Source organism: Balaenoptera acutorostrata, chromosome 12 (assembly GCF_949987535.1).
Source record: "Balaenoptera acutorostrata chromosome 12, mBalAcu1.1, whole genome shotgun sequence".
NCBI classification, from domain to species: Eukaryota; Metazoa; Chordata; class Mammalia; order Artiodactyla; family Balaenopteridae; genus Balaenoptera; species Balaenoptera acutorostrata.
In genome coordinates, this window is record NC_080075.1 from 72,831,088 (window position 1) to 72,847,555 (window position 16,468).

General features: G+C 54.3%; 1 protein-coding gene across 5 annotated transcripts; it reads left to right on the plus strand.

Annotated features, from left to right (window-relative positions):
* Positions 1 to 1,016: 1,016 nt before the first annotated feature.
* On the plus strand, positions 1,017 to 16,258 carry SLC30A3 (solute carrier family 30 member 3). 5 transcript variants are annotated; one of them, XM_007191322.2, is made up of 8 exons: positions 1,017 to 1,278; positions 4,755 to 4,936; positions 5,512 to 5,658; positions 5,758 to 5,911; positions 6,499 to 6,697; positions 6,950 to 7,055; positions 7,297 to 7,431; positions 15,576 to 15,869. In XM_007191322.2, exons 1-8 carry the CDS (start codon positions 1,184 to 1,186, stop codon positions 15,776 to 15,778), a joined length of 1,221 nt encoding a protein of 406 aa, XP_007191384.1. In that variant the 5' UTR covers positions 1,017 to 1,183; the 3' UTR covers positions 15,779 to 15,869. The 5 variants fall into 5 exon arrangements, with proteins under 5 accessions (XP_007191384.1, XP_007191386.1, XP_007191385.2 ...); XM_007191324.2 differs by lacking the exon at positions 15,576 to 15,869 and adding an exon at positions 8,354 to 9,158; XM_057557793.1 differs by lacking the exon at positions 1,017 to 1,278 and adding an exon at positions 4,011 to 4,034.
* The last annotated feature ends 210 nt before the right edge of the window (positions 16,259 to 16,468 follow it).

The window sequence follows — 16,468 nt, forward strand, 5'->3', positions numbered from 1 at the left end:
GGGCACAGAACATTGAGCATTTGAAGCTTCGGCTCCAGGCTCGGCCACAGACTGCTGTAAGTCACTCCTTCCCCTGGGCTTTAGTTTAAATGAGGCAAGATGAAGTAATGCCCGGGAAGGTGCTACAGGTTTGGAGGTAAGGACCAGCTGACCGCAGCCTCCCTCCATGAACTTGGGGCTTGTGACCCCAGAGAAGTGGAGCGCTCTTCCTTTCGGCTGCCCCAGCCTCTCAGTGACAAAGCTGCGGCTGTGCGCTCTCTCCAGTCGCCTTGTGGCGTCCTGAACCGGGGAGGGAGAGAGGATGGGGTTCCAGGCCCAGTCCTTTATTCACTGGTCGCATGACCCCGGACACTTCTTCCTCTGGGACTGTTACTCGTCCGAAAAATAGGGATAATAATGGATTGAAGGAGAGCTGGAAGCTTTTTGTCGCCCCGTCTCTATAAAAATAAATAATAATGAGCGGTACAGTGCTTGGCAGCAGACTTTGCTCGCGAATTCCGACCCCACATCCACCACAGAGGGGTTTCTGGCCGGAGTCCCTGGAGTTCTCCCGGATTTGTCACACTGCTTACCCCACATTCTCTTTCTGGTTCTCTCCTCCACACCTGCTTCTGCCTCCGTGTGGGGAGGCTGGGGCCACGAGGTGACGGGTGGTGGGGAGAGGGGGTGGGATGCCCTGGCGCTGACCTGCACGGGGCGGTGTCCCTTGGGCGAAGATTGGTTGGAAGGTCCCTAGGCTTGAGGAGCTCGGCTGGGAACTGGTAGGCAGGGCTTGGGTAGGGGCGGGGCTGGTCTGCCTAGGGGTGGGCTATGGAGGTTAGGCGTTCTCTAGAACCCGGCGGGGGCGCAGAGAGCTCCCACCGCCCCACCTGGCTCCGGCACCGGGAAATAGGGCTATGCCTACGGGGACGAGGCTCCGGGGGCGGGGCTTAGGCGTGGGGGGAGAGGCTGGGGAGCCTGGAGGCGGGGCTTGGGGAGCTCGCCCCACGCGGGGCGGGGCTCCAGCAGCCGCGGGATCTGCAGTTCGGACTGCCGGCGCCACAGTCGCCGCAGTTCCCTCCACTGTGGTGGCTCCAAGGCCCTGCGGGGAGTCTGGGGGTCGACGGGCCGCTCGGACTTGGCGCGGGGTTGGCCACGCCTCTCCCTACCTCGGTGCGGCCTAGACGGTCGGGGCCGCGGGGAAATGGAGCCCTCTCCTGCCACGGGGGGCTCTGAGACCACTCGCCTGGTGAGCCCCCGAGACCGCGGCGGCGCTGGTGGCGGCCTGCGTTTGAAGAGGTAGGATTGACCTGGGTCGGCCCTCGGCTGGGGGGGGGCGCCACCCTTCCGCCTTCCGTCCATTTCGTTGTCTCTCTCGGCCGGCCGGCTCAGCGCACCGCGACCCCCCTCGGCTTCGTGGCGCTGCGCTCTGTCCCCTCCGGCTGCACAGAGAGCCCCGGCCCGCCCAGCCAGCCCCGACCCCCGCCGCTCAACAGCCCGATATGCCTCCTCTTGGCCACCTTCTTCCTCGCAGTCCCGGGAAACTGCTCCTCGGCCCGACCCCCAAGCCTCCCGACCCCTCCGCCCCCCCCCCCCCCCGCCGCGTCTGACTTGCCCGCGAGCGACTGCCCCTCCGTCTGGCCGGAGTCCGCGCCAGGTGCCCCGATGTACGCATTGCTCCGGGGTCGTAGGAGCCCCTCGCCGCCCAGGCCTCCGGCCCTACCCTCCGCGCTCCCGGGCTCGGGGCGCCCCCTCCAGAGTGGCCAGCTGTGGGCACCCGGGCCGACGATGGGCCCGGGCTCCGCAGCGGGTCTTCCGGGCTCCTGGGGGGCGGGCGGCCGCTGGGAAGCGAGGGGGCGGTGAGGAAGGAGCAGGTGCGGTCTGGGCGGCGGGGGTATTCCCGGCTACGCACAGACGGGGCCGGGGGCGGCGAGGTGTGAAATGAGGCGCTTGGAGCGGTTGGGACAGCGGGCCGGGGGCGGCCGGAGAACCGCCTCCGCGTCCCGCCGGCCTCCCGCGCCCGGCGCCCGCCGCCCGCCGACCGCCTTGTCCCTCCGAGCGGTCGCGCCAGGCCCTCCCTGGCCACCTCCGCTGGCCATTTTGTCTCTTTGCCCACCGTTCGTTTATCTCGGGAATTTGACAGGGTCTCCGGCTTTTTCTCTTTCCTCATCTCTCTCTATCTTTCCTTTTCCCTCCCAACCCCTCTCCCTTTGTCTCGGATGTGGTGCCTCTGTGGGTTTCTCGCTCTTTCCCTGGATGGGGGCCGTAAACCTGGGTGGATGGGGGAGTGGATGAGCAGAAGGGAGGGAAGACTTCCGTCGGAATCTCTCCCGCGGAGGACTGCAGACGGGGGCAGCTGTGGCCCTGGCGTCTCTTCACGTACCTTTCGACTCTGCTTCAGGCCAGTCTCCCCTCTACCCCGCTCAATAGTATTTGTTGTTTGTTGGGGGTTTCAGAGGGCCAGGGAGAGCAAGTTGTCTTTTCTTCTCTGCACACAGCAGGTAGCTCCCCAAACCCCTACACACCAACAATGAGGTTTCTTTAGTGCCCAGTTAATGCAAAACAAAAGGGAGCAGCCTGTTGATGGTTGACTACCTTGATGCCTGGCCGCGCTGTGTCTTACAGGGCCAGGAAAGGCATCTTGCCCTCTGCCTCAAAGCCACTCACCCTCTATTTGCTCTTCAGACCCTCATCTCTGACTCCCAGCTTATCCTCGTTCTCATATGACCATTAGTCACCAAATCCTGCAGTATTTTCTGGAAGAAGCTCTTCCCTACCTGCCTGCCTGTCTCTAAGATTCTGCGCAGGGAGCCTCTGGCCTTGTCTGTTCTGGACCCCTCCATCTCCTCTCTTCTCTTCCTCCCAGACTAGTACATCGTCAAGGTCATCCATCTCACAGCTCAGGAAAGATTAAATCAATCAGTGTATCTCCCTTTATGTTACTGTGAGCCCATCACTTTCCTCCTCAGCCCTTCCCCTGGTTCCTCACACTTAAGCTCCAAGCTGCATATCTTGTCATTGTCATTCCATGTGTCTGGAGCTCCTGTGTCTACCTAGGTCTTCTCTTAAACATCTCCTCCTCTGTGAGGGTCTCCTCATCCCCTTTAGAGTTGGTCACTCCTTCCCCTGTGCTCCAAAGTCCTTTGTTCATAACCCTCCTGGCCCCAGCTTCTCCTTGCATAGTCAGTCATTTGCAACACTTCTGTCTCTCCCACTAGATTGAGCTTCAGTACGTGTACGCTGCTTGGTACTCTCATTGAAGAATGAGGATGGATTTCAAAGCCACCCTCATCTCCCATCTCCTCTGGAAACACACCTGGAATCATACACACCAAGTCTAAGTTCTAAGTCTTGGAAGGGGATTCCAAGAAGTTAATCTACCTGCCAGCACCTGTATTTTCCCTAGAAGCACCAAATGTGCCCCCATCTCCCTCACAGCTGAATTCGCCCATTGGGCAGAGCTGTCCTCAGCCAGAAGGCCCCAGGCACCCTTCCCCACTTTACTGCTGTGATCACATTTCTATCTGGAGCCTTCATTTTCTCTCAAGGGTATTCTTGTGACACCTCCATGAGTATTTCTAGAACTGTACTTTTCTATTTAGGTCCTTTATGCTGTGGAAGGTTCTGTTCTCCCTGGGGTTCAGGTTGGGTAGTAATGGGGGTGAGAATTCAGCCAGAAAGGACTGAAAACTCAGTTAGCCTGAGCTCAGCCTCTGGCATCCCCAGGGGAGGCCTCCAGCCCCGCTCATTTGTCCAGGGAGGCTTACTGCACTGTGCGGTTAAAGTGGCCTCTGCTGGGTGCTTATGGTCACACTGAGGTCCAGCTAACATGTGGCAGACTCCAAGCCCAGCACTCCTACTGCTACCAGTCCCAGCCACACCAGTCTGCGCTCTCTCCTCCCCATGACAACCCAGCTCTGGAATCTGGCCATTAGTTCTCTGTGCCAGGAACTTCAGACTTTTTTGGTCCCAGCATTCTACTCTCCTCTTAAAGGGCCACGTCTAGCTGAATGTCTTAGAGAAGGTGAAGGACCTGGGAGTGGAGGCACCAGGAGGTAGGTCCAGCAGGGAGGCACTAAGGCCAGGACCACGTGCTGAGCCCCACCCCACACTTTCACACCACTTCCCCTTCATATTGCCTTCGCCGGGCACGTGCACCTCCTCTTTATCAAAATCCTTCCCATCCTTCCAGGCCCTTCTCAGGTGCCTCCTTCAGTTGTTTCCCTGATTTCCTCATTAGAATCAGTATGTCCCTCTGAGCCCTGATAGCACTTTAAGTGCTCTAAGGCGATAGCTACCTTTTGCTACATCTCATAGTATTTAGGTACACGTTTGTCTTGTTCACCAGAGGCTCCCAGAGATCAGAAAGGATATCCTGCTCATCTTGTGTTCTTCGTGGCGCCTATCATATTGAATTGATTTGGTTGGAGTTTAATCTCAGCTCGACCACTAACTAGCTGTGTGGCCTCCATAAGTCCTCTCTCCCTTTGAACCTCATACTTCTAATTCTTTAATAAGTGGTAGACTAGACGTCTCTAAGGTGCTTTCCACGTGTGCTCTGAGATTCTATGGCTCTGTACGTGAAAGGAAAAGGGAGGCTGGAATCTGAGTTGTCCATTTAGCCCCATCTCTCCTGTGGCCCTCTGTCCACAAGGCCTCGGGAAAGGATAGAGAGGAGGGACATCTGATGAAGCCGGTCTGGGGGATCCAGGACCTGGGAGTGAGGCGTTAGCCCTTGAACCAGGCCCCAGCTTGAACTGTGCTGCCTGCCTCAGTCTCTTCACAGAGGCCTCCGAGCCCCTCCCCGAGGAGCCCAAACCCGTGGAGATGTCCTTCCACCACTGCCACAGGGACCCTCTGCTACAGCCAGGTCTCACCCCTGAGAGGTTGCAGGCGCAGAGGCAGCTGTGTGCCGCCTGTGCTGTGTGCTGCGTCTTCATGGCCGGGGAAGTAGTCGGTAAGTCGGAAAGCAGTTCCTCCAGCACCATCCTCCGGATGCCTGCCTAAGCCACTTCCCACCCAGAGTCCCAGGAATGTTCCTGGGTGGAGATGCAGAGAAGATGGGGATGGCTGGGACCGGGGAGGTGGGTGCCCAGGACCCAGGAAGTGGGAGAGGGCGAGGGACAGCACCAAGGGAATTCAGGGCTGGCTCATCAGTATGAACTGGTCTTGTAAAAGCCCTATTTTCTTGTTATTAAAATATGTTATTGTAGGGAATTCCCTAGTGGTCTAGTGGTTAGGACTCTGCGCTTTCATTGCTGAGGGCGCAGGTTCAATCCCTGGTCGGGGAACTAAGATCCCACAAGCTGCGCGGCGTGGTAAAAAAAAAAGTTATTGTAGAAAAACTAGAATATGTGAATGAGTGAAAACAAAAACCCCCCACAAGATCCCATGTGTAATCCCATCACCAGAGAAAAACTGCCGTTCACATTTTGGTATATGTCCCCCCGCCCCGTCTCTTTTCCATGCCTCTGCACACACTGCATGATATTTTCTAAGTGGACCAGACCATATATCACTTTACTCTTGCAGGTGGGTATTTGGCGCACAGCCTGGCCATTATGACTGATGCAGCCCACCTGTTGGCAGATGTGGGCAGCATGATGGGCAGCCTCTTCTCCCTCTGGCTCTCTACCCGTCCAGCCACCCGCACCATGACCTTTGGCTGGCACCGCTCAGGTAAGGCCCCTGCATGGTCTGATGACCCCCCCCCAGTCTTGCCAGAAGGTACCTCTCAGGGTCCTGGGCAGCTCTCTGATAGCTTGTCTCCCCCTGCAGAGACTCTGGGGGCTTTGGCCTCTGTGGTCTCCCTCTGGATGGTCACTGGCATCCTCCTGTACCTGGCCTTCATCCGCCTGCTGCACAGCGACTACCACATCGAGGGGGGTGCCATGCTGCTGACCGCCAGCATCGCAGTCTGTGCCAATCTGCTGTACGTTCCCGTGTGGAGCAGGCACCGTGTGGGATTCAGGGCGAGGGCTCCTCCTCCAGGACGGGAGAGCAGGCTCTCCTCTCCCGGACAGACTCGCAGCACGCACGTGCTCTTCTCATCTCTCTGCTCTAGGGATGCCTGAGAAGGGACTGGGGTAGAGACCTAAAATTCAGAGTCAAAAGACCTTTGTTAAAGGCCTGCTGTGTACTGGCCACCCTGCTGGGGGCTGTCATCAGCACTGTCTCATTTAAGGCTCACAACCACCCCATGAGGTAGGTAGTATCACTCCTGGTATACAGTTAATCAGATAGATCCCAAGAGGTGACCAGGGGACTTGCCCAGGGCACATAGCTACTTGAGTAGCAGGGCCAGGATCTGAATCCACGTCTCTGGCATCACGTGTTCTTGCCCCCAGGCTGCATTACTTGTCTCTCTTGGACCGTATTGTCTTTTTCCTGGGACTGGGAAAATGGGGAGAAAATAGGTGGAGAGAGGGCTCCTGGGGAGGTGAGAAGAGGAGGTGTGGAAGTGGGCAGAGGAGGCCGGGAGCAGGCCACCTGGGCTGAGCTGCTCTGCTTCCCCCTCAGAATGGCCTTTGTGCTGCACCAGGCCGGGCCCCACCACAGCCACGGGTCCAGGGGGGCAGAGTATGCACCGCTGGAGGAGGGGCCTGGGGAGCCCCTGCCCCTGGGGAACACCAGCGTCCGGGCGGCCTTTGTGCACGTGCTGGGGGACCTCCTGCAGAGCCTTGGGGTGCTGGCCGCTTCCATCCTCATCTACTTCAAGGTACTGTCTGTGCAAGCCTGCCCCAGCCTTCCTCCCCCAATTCCACGCCCCAGCCCCTCCTTCCCTGGACCCCCACCCACCCCACTCCAGCTCCCAGCTCCCCGCTCCCCAGGACTCCTGGCCCAGGGTTATCGTCCCTTTCACCCCAGCAGGGTTCTCAGGGGCCTCTCAGGTCCTGTTTGTCCAGGATGCCCCTAGGTCTTCCTCTGAAAGGTCCCTGATTCCCAGGCTTAGGGCTTTCTTTCTCTACAGCCTCAATACAAGGCAGCTGACCCCATCAGCACCTTTCTCTTCTCCATCTGTGCCCTTGGATCCACGGCTCCCACCCTCCGAGATGTTCTCCGCGTCCTCATGGAAGGTGAGTCAGACGCCACTGCTCCCCACCCCCCCGGGGCCCTCTCTGACCTCACCCCAGGACTAGGCGCCTCTGTTTTCTCTGGAGAAAGTGTGGGGAGAAGGCCTGTTGGTGGAAGGAGGATTCAGGGACGGGGCAAACTGTGGGGGTCAACAGGGTGAGTGGTACAGGATGGGGGAGGTGGGGTCCTGGCCTCTGGGCAGGAGTGGCCCTGGCAATAAGGCGTGGTGGGTGCTGCTTGCAGGTACCCCCCGAAATGTGGGGTTTGAACCTGTGCGGGATACCCTGTTGTCAGTGCCAGGAGTTCGGGCAACCCACGAGCTGCACCTGTGGTCCCTTACGCTTACTTACCATGTTGTCTCCGCACACCTGGCCATTGGTGAGTCCACACTGACCCCAGCCAGTTACTTTCCAGAAACATTTCTCCCTTCCCCTACCACCATCCAAACTTAGGAAGATGGTCTGAATTAACTGCGAATGTTTCCATCTCTCTGTCTTTTGTATCTCTCTCTCTCTCTCTCTCTCTCTCTCTCTCGCTCTCGTATGTTGGAGGCAAGGAGCCCTGGCTGGACAGGGTTTTTTGGGGGAGATTTCACTCTCTCTGAAGTAGTGCGGGGAACCAGCAACCCTTTAAAAGATCACTGGTACCTACAGGTCTCATGATGGGGCACAGTTAGGTAAATTATGGCTCCTCCACTCAGTGGAGTATCATGTAACTTTTAAAAATGATGATTATGAAGACTGTAGGGCAACTAGAAAAAATGTTTATGGTATAATGCTAAGAGAGAAAGCGGAATATAAAATTTTAGCTACATTATGGTTCAACTATTTAAAATATATATGGTGACTCACAAGCTGACAAAGAATTTTTGAGTTTCTTCCAGATGCAAGAAGCAATCAGAGACATGCAATTTGGATGCCAAAAATATTATACTTTGTAGGATATTTGATGGTAACTCTAGAGGGACAATGAGAACAGAATATTTAACATCTGGAATGTTGTGGAAAATCGGGTGGTATGGCTGCTGAAATACACAGCTGTATACTGATACTCAAAGAGCAGAAGAGAATAGAAAAATAATGGTCTAGTGTGTTAGCCTAGTCGATTAGGGATGAGTCTCTCCGACCTTTTTGACAGTTTTACACTGTTCATACAATATATAGAGAAAATAAAGCTCCCCGTTCAATCTTGGCTTTCATGCCATGCAAACCCCTGGTTCCCCTTCACCCATCCTTATCTGGGCCCCTGGCTGGTTCCCAGTTCCCCTGGAAACCTGCTGCCTCTTATCACTCCCCCGCAGACTCCACGGCTGACCCTGAAGCCGTCCTGGCTGAAGCCACATCCCGGCTCCACTCCCGGTTTGGATTCTCCAGCTCTACCCTGCAGGTCGAGCAGTACCAGCCTGAGATGGCCCAGTGCCTGCGCTGCCGGGAGCCCCCCCAAGCCTGAGGCACGGCCGCACCCTCACCCCACTGCCAGGCCCAGGCTTAGCCCTGGACTCTCAGCAACTGCCTCCCTGCTCACGGAGAAGGGACGGAGCTGGGTCCGTACCCTTCCTCTCTGCCCGCTTCCACCTGCCGACCCCCCAGCCCCAGTGGGCAAGACCAAAGTGTGTGTGGGGAGTGGGGCCAGAGTCAGGCTGAACAGGGAAGTCAGGGCAGTCGGGGTGTGTAGAAGTCCTGTGGTCCCTGCTCCCCGTGCTCGGGGGAGCCCCCAGCCTCCTTTCCGTGCAGTTCATTTGTCTGTGTGGCAGGCTGGCTGGCTGGGGGATCTGCCTGTCTTTGTGCTGTTGGTGTGCCTAAGCCTGGGGGAGGTCAGCAGGGGCCCCCTCCCCACGTGGCTCTCTCTCTGTCTATGCAGGAGCCCCAAAGCCTGCACTTTGTCCGTGTGTTCTAGCCTTATGGTTTTGTGTGTGTGTGTCTTGGTGCTGTGGCCTGTGTGTCTCTACCTGTGTGGCTGTGCTGTGGTCTCCATGAGTCTGCACCATCCATGTGTCTGTTTGGGGGTCTGTCTGGCCATCCCTCTGTTGGTGCTGTGCCCTCGGCTCTCCCAGAGAGAGGGAGGACTCCGCCGCAGCTCTGCCAATAAACTAGTATCTAACTGCACCTTTCAGCCCCTGTGCTGACTCCTCAGGAGGGGCACATAGAATCGGTCATCTGGGAACGGATAGAATCCCTCAGCCAGAGTGACCTTGCACAGCTCCCCTACCCCCTTCCCAGCCTCTCCATCCTCTCCACCCTCAAATATCCATTCTGATGTAGGCTGAAACCCGCCGGTCCCTTTACTGCCTTCCCCTACTTGGCAGTGTGCTCGAGCCTGGGTCCTTGGCTCAGGGAGATGCCCGTTCGTTCTGGGCTTGGTTATAGGAGAAAGCTGGATGGCAAGGAGCTGAGGGATACTAGAGCCATTCTGAAAGGCTTCCGCAGGCCAGGATGGCCTTGGGCTGGTTGGCGGGAAGCTGCAGCCATTTGGGAGAGAGGGGTTGGACCACAGTGCTGATTTGCCTTTGTTCTCAAGCTGCGTGAGGTGCTGGGGAGCAGCCCTCAGTCCCGACTGCCCCAGCCCTGCCTCACAGCAGCCAACCCCAAGTCCCGGTTTGAGCTGTGGACACCAAGGACCTCTTTTACAATTATCCTCCCTTTGCCTCATATGTTGAATCATATATTTCGACAGATTTGACCTTACAGATCTCATTAAGGGATTGTTCATTTTCTCTTAAAAAAAACATCAAGCCCTTTGTGCTTTCGTTTTGGATATAGTGCAGGAGTCCACTGGCCTTCCCATCCTACGTTGATATAATGCCAGCCTGAAGCAAAGAGCCGGAGCATTTTCATTAGCTCGTGCATATTTCTGGAAGGCTCCTCCCCCACAATGAAAATATCTTTATTATTAAATTGTGCTGATTTTTTAAAATTATAAAGGCAATATACGTTCACTTTAAAAACCTATCAAAGGAGGGAATTCCCTGGCGGTCCAGTGGTTAGGACTCTGTGCTTCCACTGCCAGAGGCATGGGTTCGATCCCTGGCTGGGGAACTAAGATCCCACAAGCTGTGCAGTGTGGCCAAAAATAAAAATAAATAAATAAAAACCTATCAAAGGAAAGTGTATAAAGTAGAAAGTGAATGATTCCCCTATACTCTTAACTCCCAGAGATAACTGCTATTCACAGTCTCTCTGCTCATATTTTCTTGTATGTACAAAGACTTCTACATAATAACATAAGAGGATTACATTATAGGCGATAACATGTAACCTGCTTTTATGATTCAGCCATATATCCTGGGTGCGTCTTTCCATGTCAATACACATAGATTTCATTACTTGTCTTAAGGTGTGGTCTTTGGACCCGTTGAAAATAGGCCTCCCCATTCTGATCTTCAGCTGGGGGCCCCTCGACCAGGATGGGTGAGTCGCTGCTGGCCTGCTGGCCTGAGTCTAGCACGGGAGGCTGGGCGCAGGCGAAGGGCTAGCAGTCCCTCACACTCGGCACCAAGGCTGCCCCAGCTGCTCTCCATGCTTTGCTAGTTCCTGATACTTTGTCATTTTACGACTCATTGATTACAGGCCCCAAGTGACAGGATGGGGGTTGGGAAGAGTGAGGAAATAGAGAGTGGGGAAGACTAGGACTAGATTTTTATCCTTCCAACAGCCTTAAGCTGCAGCCCTGCCCTATATGCACAAGGCTGGATCCCTTTGCAGGAGAGGGAACAGAACATTCAGGGCAGGAAGAGACCTCACAAAGCATGCAGTCCATCTCTGTCCCATACCCCTGCAAAATGAAGCGGAAGCTGAGGCTCAGAGAGGGAAAAGGACTTCCCCAAGGTCACCCAGCAAGTGACAGGGGCAGGTGCAGAGCCTGGGCTCTCACTCCCACCCAGGCCCTGGGAGGCTCTTGCACAGTTGAGTTTCTCAGCAAAACTCTTCTCGGTTCTTTCCCAGCAACCTGTTGCTGCTGGCTAGCCCATCCTGGGGCTCTGCGCTCAGGCTCCTTGGTTCTGCCTCGGCCTTCTGCTAATACTCTGGTCACTGGTAACCCCTCTGCATTCCAGCTTTCCTAATTATAAACAGAGGGGTTACATGACATTGTGGGTACAAGTGTGCCTGGTATATAGAGGGCATGTAGGAAAGGGTTACCTTTTGGGTGGAATCTATGAGGGATTTCAGGGAAAAGGGTGACCCAGCACCCTGACAGCAGGGATAGGAACCAACATTTATTGAGCTTACACTTGGTGCCAGGCGCTGTGAGGCAGACAGTATTATCTGTGCTTTACAGATGGAGAAACTGAGGCTTACCTGCCCCAGATCATGCAGCTAATAACCATCAGAGTTGAGATCCAAATTCAGTTCTGGCTGCACTAAGTCCCCAGCCCTTTTCAACACCACCCTGCCTTTCCACCCGCCTCCAGGCATTGCTCTGTCAGGGACAGAGCCGCACAGAAGAATCAGGAGCATTCTCCCCCATTCATAGGGCATTCCCGAGGGAGTCCAGGAAATCCTTATCTGTAGGAGCTGCCTGCACACCCCTATTATCTCCCTGACGCACCTCTCCACTTGCTTATCCAGAAGGCCCTTTCCTCTTGGTGTCCTTCCTTGATGGTAAAAATGAGTGGTGGAGGGAGAGGTGAGGAGAAAGGGCTGGGAGGCATGGGGACGAAGGGGAGGCCTGAGGAAGAGCAGAGCAGGGGAAGGGCCCATCCATCAGCCCAGCCCTGGCAGCTCTTTACACAGCTGGTTAACCAGGGGAGGAGAGGGGAGAGGGCCGCTCTCAGAGGTGGAGATGTACCGGAAAAAAGGGAAAGCCAGAGGAAGATGAGGTGGACAGGAGGGGGGGGCTCAGTGCAGTTGTAGGAGCGCTTGAGAGAGACCAAGGAGTCAGATGGAAAAGCCAGAATGGGAGGCTGTGGATTGGAGGGCCTCGTGCTGCAGAGACAGGGCAGGTGCTGAAGGGGAAAATCTGGGCAGCTGGGCAGGCCCTGCCCTCCTCAGGGAGCTGCTCGCCTGGGGGGGCCGCCGGGCCAGCTGGCCATGGGTGGGGGGCCGTGCTTTCCTGTTTGAGGGGCGAGGGTTGAGGACCCGGCAGACCAGGGAAGCAGCCTGTCTGTGGTCAAGAGCAAGCTCGGGGTGATAAAGCGGTGTTCTCCTCCCTCCAGTGACCCTGCCGCCCCTTCGGGGACTTCCCTAAGCTGTGGGCTCACCCTGGCTGCCTTGAGCCGTGCTATCAGAGGGGGAGCAGCGCCCCCCTGAGGCCTGTGCCGTGGCAGCAGCCCAGGCAGCTGGGAGACTGGAAGGAATCCCAGGACCCTGAGTCAGGCTGGGAAGACCCCTGCCTCTATTCCTGGCAGATTCCCCCACCTCTGTGGAGAACTGCATTTAGGGAGTTTCTTTTATTGATTGAGTGATTGATTGATTGATTGGCCTCGCTACTCGGCTTGTGGGATCTTAGTTCCCTTACCAGGGATTGAACCTGGGCCCCGGCAGTGAAAGTCCTAACCACTGGACTGGTAGGGAATTCCCTAGAGTTTCTTTTATACTTGAAGGACTGGGCCTCCCTGTCCCTGCTCTGAGGCCCCCGGCCATCCCATCTGCCCCTGGTCAACACCTTCCAAAGGGTGCTGGGCAGTTCCCAGGTGCCTGTGGGGCAGAGCCTGAGGCTGCACATGCAGCCACGATCACAAATGATCCCACAAAGTGGGCCCTGTTGCCAGGACTGATGAGAGAAAGTGGGTGGGGAACATGGGGAGGAGGAGGGGCCCAAGGCTGCCAGAGCCTGCACCCCGCTCCTGCGCCCCATTCCCCACCCTCCCTCTGCTGCTCTCTGGCTACAGCATCCTGAAGCCCCCGGAAGCAGCCCCAGGCCTGGGCGATGCTCACTCAGAGGGCAGGTCTCCTCCTGTCTGGGCTGACCCTCTGTACCCAGCACCAGTGTAGAGGCCGTGGTAGCCACCCTGGGAAGGGCACGTCACAGCCCGCTCCTGAGCTATTCCCAGCCTCTCCTCCTGAGCCAGAACTCCCACTCCCTGTGTTACCAAGCTGATACTGCTCACTGCACAAGAGGCCAATAAAATCAAGAGATGAGTTGTTGGGTCAAGGAATAGTGAGTGACTTTATTTGGAAAGCCAGCAGACTGAGAAGATGGTGGACTGGTGTCCCAAAGAACCATCTTCTTAACGGAGTTAGAATTAAGGCTTTCTTCTTTCTTTCTTTACTTACTTACTTATTTGGCTGCACTGCAGGGCATGCAGGATATGGGATCTTAGTTCCCTGACCAGGGATCAAACCCCCTGTACTAGAAGGCGGATTCTTAACCACTGGATCACCAGGGAAGTCCCTCAGGCTTCTTTTATACTAAAAGGAGAGGAGGTGTGGTTGTTTGTTGCAAACTTTTTGGTGTTGGAATGCTTTGTTCTTGCAGCTGTTTAGGTAGGTCTGGTCACAATGTTCCTACAAACCTCCAACAAGACAAATGTTATACTCTGTTCTGCAACTTTTTAATCTCTATATGAATGGAAAAGTGTTATACCTTTAAAGGTCAGAGCCCTGGGGCTAGCCTGTATATTTCAGGCTGTAGGCAACATTCTTAACTTGTAGCAAAAGTAATAGCATACAAAGGTTAAAGTAAAAACAACAAATAAAACAAAACAAACAAATTAAAAAAAGCTAGATCCAATGAGGAGTCAGATTTGTTCTTCCCTATTACATTTCTGGAAGATTTTATGGTCAATTCCTAAGTGGAAGCCTCATTACTGGAGAGAAGAAAAGTGCAGCCAGCCATAGCCTCCCCCATCCTAGCCTAGAGCTATGATCCTAGGGAAGGCTGCAGGCTCCTGATACAGAATAGTTTCCATTCTTAAAAGAAAACAAAATCTTCCCAGAATAGAACAGGAAAGCTCTGTGTAGGTGGGTCTCCAGGTGCACCCCTTTTGAGTTTTCCTATCCTGTTTGGTGCTGTGCCCATGGCACCTGGTCACAGGGTTTACTGCCTGACTTTCTCTCTGACCCAAACAGTCTGAACATCCATTTCCATTCTCTCCTTCCCTTTGGCTCAACCAAGATAGGCTATAAATTTTAAAAGGACTGTAGCCAAAAAGCCTAGGGAGAAACAAAAGGGAACCAAATCCAGGAAATAAAAGACAGCTAAAGCTTACCAAAATAAGCAGGTTTCAGACGTTACAACAGCAAACTTGCCTTTTCCCTGACCGTGGACTCTGCCCAGAGATCACCTCCCGGCTCTCGTCCACCTCGCCCACCTGCTGCACCAGAGCAGGGTTCAGATCAGCACCCAGTCACACAAGACTTCTGGGAGGCACAGCAAGGGGGTGAGGTTGCCCTGCAGATTGCTTATGGCCCCTGAGGGAAGGCACTGCTCTCCTCACGTTTGCCTCCCCAGCACCAAGCTCACAGCCTGGCACTTAGTAGACTCTCAGTAAGGACTGCTGGTGAAGGAATGAATGGATGGAAAGATAGGGAAGGAACGGGCGTGGGGTCAATACAAGCCCATAAGGTGCCGTCTTAGTCCCCAGGCCCCCAGCCATGGGCCAGCGAGCCAGTGCCTTACGGGCTAACTCCCCAGGGCAAATCTGCACCACCCTTTGGTGGTAGCTAATCAGGAGTCTGTCAGAGAGGAAGTAATGGATATTTCTAGAGAGAGGGTCCTCCAAGGTGGGTGAGGTGCCATGGCCCTGCCTGGGCATTGCCTGCCTAACCCTACCACAAACTCACGATATCTGGCTTCCCCTTTGAGCCCTGCTTGGTGATCCTTTTCTCCGGAGGATCCATCACAGCTTTCCCAGCCTTTTCTAGACTTTCAGGTTCTAATCCCTACACCTCTTTTTTCCTTGGCAAACAAACAACCCTCAGCTTCTAAGCCAATACCTCCCTAAGCCCATGAACATGGTGTCCACCTTCCCACTCAAAAGCATCAGACTGAGTCTGTGCCTCAGACTGCATTCTCTGTGGCCTCCTGCAGGATCTGATCCTGTCCACACCTCTCCCCATATCTCACATATCTGAAATTCTGGGCCTTTTTGAGGGCTTTTTCCTGAACTCTTCTCCAACCCTTTCTGAGGTTCAGGTTTTAGCTGACTGCTTTTGTTCCCATTCTCTCGGTGAATAATACAGAGGCACAAATTTAAAGAGCTTTCATTACATTTATGTTGATGATTAGGTCAACAAATGCTTATTAAGCACCAACTCTGTGCTCAATACTTTTCTAGGTGCTTGGGATGTATCAGTGAATAACGTCTCTGTTCTCATGGCACTTAAAGTTATCACGTATAAATAACACATTTACCTCTGTTGCACTTATTTCAATTCCCCAGCTTTGTTATCGACGAGACATTTCCATACAGATGTCCCACAGCAGCTGAACAGTATCCTGCCCAAACAGTTCATCCTTTCCCACCCCAAGCTGGTCTGTACCCATCCCCGTTCTCCTCATCTCAAGAGCCCGCCCCACAGAGCCACCCTTCACTTTCCTACCCTTAGTGTTTTGTAACATCCATTCTTGTCTCTTCTCTTCAGCCATCATCTGCTTTTGGTGCAACAACATCCTACCTGGCTTCCCTAATGGTGGAATGGCTGCTACGCCCAGCTCTTCTGGCACTCGTTCTCGACCCCGCACCATCACCAGCAAGGTCCCCCACAGTCTACAGGATATCGTCACAGAATTACACACGCCTACCGATGCTACACTGGCAACTTCCAACTCTACCCTTCCCACTTAAAGCCCTAAGGTGCACTGACTTACTGGCCCACGGCTGCAGGTCGTTAGTGACAAGTGGCAGGAATAGGATGAAGGTGGTCAAGCTCCAAGTGGAATACCTATTTTGAGGGGATTTTCTTCTTCACCAGGATAGACAGTGAAGAGTTGGGGGAAATGATTTTGCAAGGAAATGGGCAAATACATTAGGTCAGACCTCTTTTCACAGGGGAATATATTTAAAGAGTTCATCCAAGAGTAAGTAAAAAAGAATGTTAATATTTGTAAAGTGCTAGAACAGTGCTTTGCACATAATTAGAGCCATGTTAACTTAAAAAAAAATAGATCAAATCTCTTAAGTATCTCAGGAGGAAGGGAGACCAGGAAACTTTTTTTAACTTGATGTGGTTAATGATAATCCCATGGAGCACATGAAGCTGTTTCTTAATGAATGTGGAAGTCTCAGACGTGGGTGTTTTTTTTAAAGGTCTGTTTTCATTTCTTGCTGATAGTCTCTTTTTACTTCCCAGTGTCCTAAGATCTCCTTTCTGGTTGTAGGGGAAAGAAGTTTATCCACCTTAGAGCTGTGTTACAATTAGGAGAGCCAAAGAAAGGGTCAGGGCAGGGACACCTCCCACCACTTAGCAGCTGGGTGGAATGTGTGTGCCGCTTGGCGGCAAACGCCGCTTCCGCTGAGGACAAGCCTCCCTGAGTT